General features: G+C 35.1%; 1 protein-coding gene across 2 annotated transcripts; it reads left to right on the forward strand.

The window, feature by feature from the left end:
* Window positions 1–3,937: 3,937 nt before the first annotated feature.
* LOC145627050 (plasma membrane ATPase 4-like) lies at window positions 3,938–7,426 on the forward strand. Of its 2 annotated transcripts, none has more exons than XM_081679456.1 (6): window positions 3,938–4,309; window positions 5,455–5,558; window positions 5,676–5,912; window positions 5,992–6,206; window positions 6,414–6,556; window positions 7,217–7,426. In XM_081679456.1, the coding sequence occupies exons 1-4, from the start codon at window positions 4,216–4,218 to the stop codon at window positions 6,016–6,018; spliced, it is 462 nt and encodes a 153-aa protein (XP_081535582.1). In that variant the 5' UTR covers window positions 3,938–4,215; the 3' UTR covers window positions 6,019–6,206; window positions 6,414–6,556; window positions 7,217–7,426. The 2 variants fall into 2 exon arrangements, with proteins under 2 accessions (XP_081535582.1, XP_081535583.1); XM_081679457.1 differs by having other exon boundaries at window positions 3,942–4,309; window positions 5,439–5,558.
* The last annotated feature ends 1,192 nt before the right edge of the window (window positions 7,427–8,618 follow it).

The following is an 8,618-nucleotide window of genomic DNA, read 5'->3' on the forward strand; positions in this document are numbered from 1 at the left end:
TAGTTTCTGAAACTTCTTTCAAACCTTCTAGCCATCATTCCTATCTCATCATCCTCATCTTCGACTGTTCCCTTTAGTGCAATTCCTTTTGCTGGTACCTTCTCTGACTTAGATCCAACCAGCATTTCATGGGTCATGAGGGAACCTATCAACTGTTCAACTGATAGAATTGAAAGATCCTTTGCTTCATAAATGGCTGTAACCTTGGGAGTCCATTCACCTGTCAAACTTCTCAAAATCTTTCTAACAAGATCTTCATCAGTAAAGCTTTTACCAAGAGATTTTAAATCATTTACAATAGTCATGAATTTACCAAAACAAGTATTAATATCTTCATCCTTAAACATATTAAAAGATTCATATTTTGACATAAGTAAATCAATTTTAGACCTCTTTACCTCACTGGTACCCTCAAAGGCAAGTTCAAGGGTATCCCAGATCTCCTTGGCAGTGGTGCATGCTGAGATCCTGTTTGTCTCATTCTCAGCAATAGCCTGTTGCAGTATTGACATAGCCTTAGCATTTTTCTCCAGCTTTTTGTAATCAGTGGAGATGTATTCATCTTCAGTCTTTGGGACTAGCTTCCCTTCTGGATCAGACTTCTCAATGGTCAAGGGACCATTCTTAACAACCAACCAGAATTCATAATCAATGCCAATGATGATGTTCTTGATTCTGTTCTTCCACCATGCATAGTTCTTCCCATTGAACTTTGGTGTCTTGTTGTCATATCCCATAGCATTCATTTCCTGAGTACTCATGATCTACTTCTCTAGGTGTTACCCTTACAAGAAGCCGTGGCTCTGATACCAATTGAAAGTGCAGCTGGTACTCAAGAAGGGGGGTTGAATTGAGTACAGGGCAGTGTTAGAAATTATTGGATTTTCTTCTATTTATGTAGGGGGACCAGATGATGAACTGGTCCTGCAGCGGAAACAGAAAATACAATAAATAATCAACACAAAGATTTAACGAGGTTCAGCTCAACTCTGAGCCTACGTCCTCCACTACCCTAATTACTTTTATTAATCAACTCTGAAAAACAAAAGCAATTACAAATGATCACACTCGTGATCCCCACACCTAACTCTAGGTGTCACTTCGCACTTGAACTCACAAGCACTTGCACTCACACTCGTAAATGCTACCCAATCACTAACCTCTTAGTGATTCAATACAAACCCTTTGTTTCCCTCTAAATGCTTCCACTCAAAGCTTACAAGAGATAATTACAAAACAATTCTTACTGTGTGCATAAATAGTTTGTAAGAGATGAACTAACTATTTCCCTTAGAGTGTATTTCGAGCTTTCAAAGATAGAGAATTTTTTCCAGAAAAGCTCACTCGAAATTCTGATCGAGTTTATGCTTTTATAAGGTTGGGAGATAAAATCTTTCGTGATCTTTTCAGATCATAACTTAGGTAAATAGAATATCTTTTATTTTGTAAGATATTATTCTACTTTCCATAAATGGGTAGAATAATATATTCTAAGTTATATGCGAAATAATTCATCTCCAACTTTGCATAAACTGAATCAATTAGTTTAGTAAATATTCTCTAAGGATAGGAAATATATATTCCAGAAAATATTTACTGAACTAATGTCCAGGTTCATGAAACAAGCTACGAAGCAGCTGTTTCCTGACCTGTTAATGTCCTAGGGATCAGGTCAACTTTTCCTGATCTCTACAACACTAAATACTCTAAGTAAGGGATACAAATAGCTCATGTACAAACATCCATGCACACTTAACATTATAAAGACTACAAAGATCAACTATCCTAATCTAAGAGACTTCATAATCTTCAAGTCTTGACGGCCTTCCTTGATAGAACATTCTGATACAGATTTCTTGAATGCTTTGATTCAAAAGGACTTCATATTGCCTCAAGTACTTGGGATAGCTGTTCCTGTTCAAAATGTCAGTTGATATAATATAAAACCAACAAGAACCAGCTAGTCAGCTGTTTGTCATCACTCAAAACCTTAAGTGACTCAACAATCACTACGTTCATCATACTTTCCCAAGTTCCTTTTACTATTGGTATGAACAAAGCATCTACATCCAAAAGATCTAAAGTAAGAAATATAAGGCTTTCGCCCTTTGATTAGCTCATAAGGAGTTTTTTTGGTGATGGATCTAACAGATACTCTGTTAAGAATATAGCAGGTCGTGTTCACTACTTCTGCCTAGAAGTTCCTAAGCAGTCCACTAGAGATCAGCATTGTTCTGGCCATGTCTTCAAGGCTTCTATTCTTGCGTTCTACAACTCTATTCTGTTGTGGAGTCCTTGGTGCAGAGAAGTTGTGATCCATTCCATGCTCAGTGAAAAATTCATCAAACCTTGAGTTTTCAAATTCTGTTCCATGATCTGATCTGAGATGAATCAATGGATTACCTGTTTTTCTCTGTTCTTTCTTTACAAAAGCTACAAATTCATCAAATGTTTCATCTTTGCTAACAAAAAAGAAAACCCAAGTAAACCTTGAAAAATCATCAACAATTACCAATACATATCTCTTACCACTTTTACTTTGGATTCTCATAGGACCATACAGATCCGTATGAATAAGTTCTAAAGGTCTTTTGGTACTTACCACTTTCTTGGACTTGAAAGAAATTTGAGTCTACTGTCCTCTAACGGAAGCATCACACACTTTGTCATATAGGAACTTAATGCAAGGAAGTCCTTCCACAAGTTCCTTAGATCTAAGCTTATTAAGTAAAGTAAAGCTTGCATGGCCAAATCTCTTGCGCCATAATAGAGGATCATCCTCAATAACACTGAGACATGTTAAATTGCTGTTAGGAACCTTGTTAAGATCAACAACATATGTGTTCCCTTTACGAGTTCCTTCTAAAATAATGTTCCCAGTGTCATTGTGAATGATTCTGCATTTATTAGAAGTAAAGCTTACAGAGTTACCTTTGTCACAAAATTGTGAAATACTTAACAAGTTGTGTTTGAGACCCTCGACCAAAAATACATTATCAATAGCATGGGAATTTGACCTTCTTACTTTACTAATAGCAACTACATCTCCTTTCATGTTATCACCAAAGGTCACAGTTCCCCCATAGTAGGCATCCAGTGAGAGAAATCTAGATTTGTCTCCAGTCATGTGCTTAGAACAACCATTGTCGAGGTACCAGGTGTTGTTCCCCCTCACTGGAACCTGCATGAAGAATCAAACATTAGTATCAGGAACCCAGGTTTCCTTGGGTTCCTGTGTAACATGAGTGGGATTATTTTTCATAACCCAAATCTGTTCAACATGTTTTTCATTTTTTTGTGTACTCTTTTCTTTCTTAGGACACTTAACCTGTTTATGTCTTGTATTGCCACAGAAATAACAAACAATACTATTAGGCAGGTCAACATACTTCTTTTCCTTTTGGAACCTCTTTTTGAAACCCAAACCTTCTGTTCTTTTGGTTTGAGCTTTGGTGATCCAATCTGGAACTCTGTACTCTATATGTTGTTTGCCTTTCCTAGCTTTCTCAAGTTCCCCCTCAAGTCGTGCCTTATCCGATTTTAGATTTTCCAAATCAGATTTTAGTTTTTCAAAATTCGGATATTAAACAAGTGGAGGAACTTCAGAATTAGGAGTATCAACACAGAGTTTCATCAAGGATAGTTCCACACACTAGTGGAAAAAATCTCATTCGTAACAAGCTATTTGTAACGGGCAAAGCTTTGCCCGTTACAATTAAGATATTCATAACGGGCAAAATAGTGTCCGTTACGAATACTTATTTATTTTTAACGGGCGAAAAGTGTCCGTTACGAATACGTATGTATTTGTAATGGACAAATTAGTGCCTGTTACAAATAAATATTTGTAACTGACACTATTTTACCCGTTACGAATACTATATTACACGTAAGTTGGCCCAACTGATAGAGAAGCCCATTACTTGGCTTTTTAGGGTTTCACCTAATAGCCGTCATTTCTCCTCTCCTCCTCTCTCTCTCTCCTCTCATCTCCTCCCCGCTATTCTCCTCTCCTCCTCTTTCTCTCCTCCCCGTCCTTCTATCCTCTCCTCCATCAATTTTAGAGAAAAAAACTATTGGGCTTTCGTTGTCGTTGTCAATGTCGAATTTGAATTGCGAGTTGTCTTCAATTTTGCAACCTCCATTTTTGAACTACTGCGCTTTTGTTGTCGTTGTCAATGTTTCCGTTCTTGACTACTCTTCCGGCGAAGTCCGATGACTTGCCTTCTGAATGGGATAGAGTTTACTCCGATTGATCTTGGTGTTGTTCTACTTGATATCGCTTTTGTTCCCGATGACCCTAATCACGGTACTCGCTTTCTATTTTTATTTTGCTGATTTTTTATTTTAATTAGTTTTTGAATCGTCTGTTTTTCTACTGTTTGTGGTTTAATTTTCGTTTCAATTAATATTTTTTTGGCTGAATTAGTAAATTTTGTATACTCTGAATTTTCTAATATTTGTGTTTTAATTTTCATTTGAATAATTGTGTTTTCGGCTGATCTTTCATCACATTTTGAGTCTATTTTGGGTAATCTAATTTTCTAATATTTGTTATAATTATTGTTTTTTTTTTGTTTTGTTTTGCTGAATTTTCATTTTAAGTAGTTTTTTGCATTAAATGATTTTTCTATTGTTTGTGGTTTAGTTTTCATTTGAATAATTGTTTTTTTTTTTTGGCTGAAAATTCATTTTGAGTAGATTTTGTATAATCTGATTTTCAGAATTATGTTTTGTCACTCTGTGATATATTTTTTTTATATAGTTGATGTAATGAGCTTTTGACAGAATTTGAGTACTTTGAACAATTCAACAAATGCGCTATTATTGTCATTGTAAAAAATGAATTGGAGGTGTGATATATAAATAATTATGAGAATTAGAGAGTACTTAATTCTAGATGAATGAATGGTGGTCTTCTTATGCTGGAAGGAGTGGGAAGAAGGGAGAGGAAATGTCATTAGTCATTTCAAGCAACTAGTATATATACAGAGCTATTAAAGTAGGAAGTCTTTGGTTGCATATTTTTTGGGTGATATTAGTCAATGCCTTTTGTCTGAAAGGTAATGAGTGCTTGCTTATGTTTCTCACTCTTATTCGATGAATTGGTGAAAAATAATAGGAATCAATTTCAGTGATCAATTTGTTCTGGCTTGTGTTATGGGATAAGATGGTGTGTGTTCCAATGAAAGATAAAATTCTATATGCCTTAAAGCTATCAATTTGTATCACTGAGTATGAGGTAGAGAGAGTCCATTGTGGAGCACTGGCCTGGTGTAAGATAGAGAATTGATCTGTTGGATTCTTTATTGATTTATTACCCCCTTACTTCTTAAACTTATGCTAATTCGTTCTATAAAAAAAATGGTTTTGATACTATCTAACAATGATTTATGAGGGGCTCATGTTTTCAATGATTAAACATGTGTTCTTTGTAGGAGAAAATTCCTATAGAGGAGGTGTTTGAGAGTTTGAGATGCTCAAGAGAAGGTCTAACTTCAGATGATGCAACCAACCGTCTTCAAATTTTTGGACATAACAAGCTAGAAGAAAAAAAGGTTTATCCATTGTTCTTTCACTCTTGAAGAAAATTAAGTATTAACTGTGTTCATTAACTTCCAGTCGATCTAATCAAGCTTTTTTCACATCTGATACCGTTGATCTGGAATTAACAGGAGAGCAAACTCTTGAAGTTTCTTGGCTTTATGTGGAATCCATGGTCATGGGTTATGGAAGCAGCTACTTTAATGGCTATTGTATTGGCAATAGGTGATAATAAGCCTCCAGATTGCCAGGATTTTGTGGGTATCATGGTGCTTCTGGTGATCAGCTCTACTATTAGTTTCATAGAAGAAAACAATGCTGGTAATGCAGCAGCAGCGCTTATGGCTAACCTTGCTCCTAAAACCAAAGTAAGTCACTAATGAAAAAAGGCTCAAGTGTAGTTGCAGCTATATGATTAATAAAAATAATGCTAACTCTTCAATACAGGTTCTTCAGAGATGGACAATGGGGTGAAATGGAGGCATCAATTCTAGTCCTAGGAGACATAATTAGCATTAATTTAGGAGACATAGTCCTTGCTGATGCTCGTCTTCTTAAGGGTGATCCTTTGAAGATTTATCAATCTGCTCTCATTGGAGAATCTCTTCCTGTCACTAGGAATCCTGGAGACGAGGTCTTCTGTAGTTCAACATGTAAACAAGGTGAATTAGAGGCAGTTGTCATAGCTACAGTGATTTTTTGATTGATTTGAATTTTGATTTGTGGGTTTATGACTTATGAGGAGTTTTGATCTTAATATGGTTAATAATGTATGAGTTGTATTGAAATTATGATTATTTGTAATTTTTTGTCTGTTTGATTTTGATTTGTTAATATGTGATGTAAATTCGAAATGAACCTTTTTTTAGATGATGGGACTTAAGCTATCAAGAAATTATTGATTCAAAACAATGAGCAGCTGGACTTGGTGAGGGAGGAGATCCGAGTTTCCTCCCTGTTTACATATCCCAATCTGCTTCCCCTTCTTGATCATGCTATCATCAAAGTCAAGGTAATCGACTGCGTTTAGGTCCTTCTCTTTTCCCCTCCTTGAGCTTTATGTATGTTATAAATCCGGATTACAAGGTGTTGAAACTTGAAAGCATGTATGCATGTACATAAATAAATCAATTATTTTGAATCCACAATCAATTATAAATCTCAGTGTAAGGCTTTTTCAATACTTCCTGGAAGTTGTTTTAATCTAGTGTTGTTTCAGAAATTCAAAAAGATATCTCTATCTTTGTCTAGTGCATGTTGATATGCTTGAGAATTCAAACTTAAGTGATTTTTTTATGCCATCAGTGGGATTGCTTATTTAGTTGGCATAATTTTGTGTGAATTATTAAAGGCTTAATTGTAGACTATTCTGTTCACTTGATGATTGCTAATCTGAGTAACTTGTGAGATATTAAGTCTATTCTATGAGAATTAAGTTTAAAGAAAAGAAACAGACCCATGTGGAATTTTCGGAGTTTTATAGTCTTTTCTGATATGCAAACAATTGCATTTTCATCAGCTTTCTGTTCTTATTCTTGGTTGTTATATAGTAAAGTTGTTGATCATGATTACAACCTTGTAGCAGTGTAGTGGTCTCTCAATATTGTAGATTGTGCATCTGTATATTCATATCTAAAAGTATCTTTTAAATTAATATGTTTGCATTAATTAGGCCACTCAAGAGCAATCTTGGAATCATGAAGCGTACCTGTTATTCCCAGTTCATTTGGATGGAACTTTGATGGACAACTCAACCGCTATGAAAGCTAATAAGGCCCTTCTGGTGGATTTAAGTTTGGGTGAAGGTAGCTTAAGTGTACAATGTCAAATAAGTAAAACATAATGCCTATAGAGGAAACAAGTGTAATTTTTATTTTTTTTTTGAAATCAAGAAACAAGTGTACTTTAGATTTGGTTTAACTTGGCTGTTCTTTTAATGTTTTAGTTTTAATATTAATTGTATATTTTTTTTTGGAAGAAATATAAATTGTATACTATATTTGTATAAAAATATATACATCTCAAATTAAATGATAAAATGGTGTGCAAAATCCAGCATTTTGCTGGATTTTTTTTTAAAAAAATTTGATTACACAGTATTCGTAACGGGCAAACAATGTCCCGTTACGGATAACAGGGTTATTCGTAACGGGCACTTGAAAATGCAGTTACGAATAACTCTGTTATTCGTAACGGGCACCTAAAAAGCCCGTTACAAATAACCCGTTATTCGTAATGGGCAGCTGAAAAGCCCATTACGAATAACGGGGTTATTCGTAACATGCTTTTCAGGTGCCCGTTACAAATAACCTATTATTCGTAACGGGCGGTGCCTGTTACAAATAAAATAACAAAGGCCATCCGTAACGGCCGCATACTTAACGGACGCTGCCCGTTACGGATGGCCAGTTTTTGCCTGTTACGGATGACCTTTTTTCCACTAGTGACATTTAACATTATATTATCATGTTCTAACCTATCAATAGTGTCTTTTAGAATTTTATTATCATCAAACAGACTAAAGAACCTATATTGAATGTCAAACTTCATGTTGTCAATCCACTCATTGTTATCTTTGTAAGTTATTAAAGCTTCATCACTTTACTGTTTGGCTTTATATAATTCCTTTAATTCTTCTTGAATATCCAACACAACACATATTAAATTATCTCTAGAGAAATGTTTTAAATCTTTTTGAGAAAACCACCCTCAGATTCTAGTTCCTTCAATTTTGCATTTTCATCTGTTTTTGCCATTAGACATAGATGATCAGTTTCTTCTGATGGTTGGTCCTCTTCTTCCTCTGAATCCGAATCTCCCCAGGCAGCTAGCATAGCTTCCTTCACATTGTCTTTGGTGAAGTGAGGTTTATAGACTCTTGACTCCTTGGATTTCTCCTTGCCTTTTGTCTTTCCTTTATCACCATCCGGTACTAGACATTCCTTAATGAAATGATCTTTAGACCCACACTTTAAACAAGTTGTGTTCTTGGAACTTGTGTACTTCTTGTTCCTATCGAACTTCTTTTTGTTCATCATTATTTTAAACCTTCTTACTAGAATTGCCATCTCTTC

The sequence above is a fragment of the Chenopodium album genome, chromosome 4 (genome assembly GCF_948465745.1).
Source record: "Chenopodium album chromosome 4, dcCheAlbu1.1, whole genome shotgun sequence".
Taxonomy (NCBI): Eukaryota; Viridiplantae; Streptophyta; class Magnoliopsida; order Caryophyllales; family Amaranthaceae; genus Chenopodium; species Chenopodium album.

What these genes read in the sequence shown, in the direction of transcription:
- LOC145627050 (XM_081679456.1), top strand. Translation starts at nt 4,216, where the DNA reads ATGACTTGCCTTCTGAATGGGATAGAGTTTACTCCGATTGATCTTGGT. An exon ending in ACAAGCTAGAAGAAAAAAAG is followed by an intron (nt 5,559 to 5,675) that starts GTTTATCCATTG and finishes TGGAATTAACAG; the next exon opens with GAGAGCAAACTCTTGAAGTT. An exon ending in ACCTTGCTCCTAAAACCAAA is followed by an intron (nt 5,913 to 5,991) that starts GTAAGTCACTAA and finishes TCTTCAATACAG; the next exon opens with GTTCTTCAGAGATGGACAAT.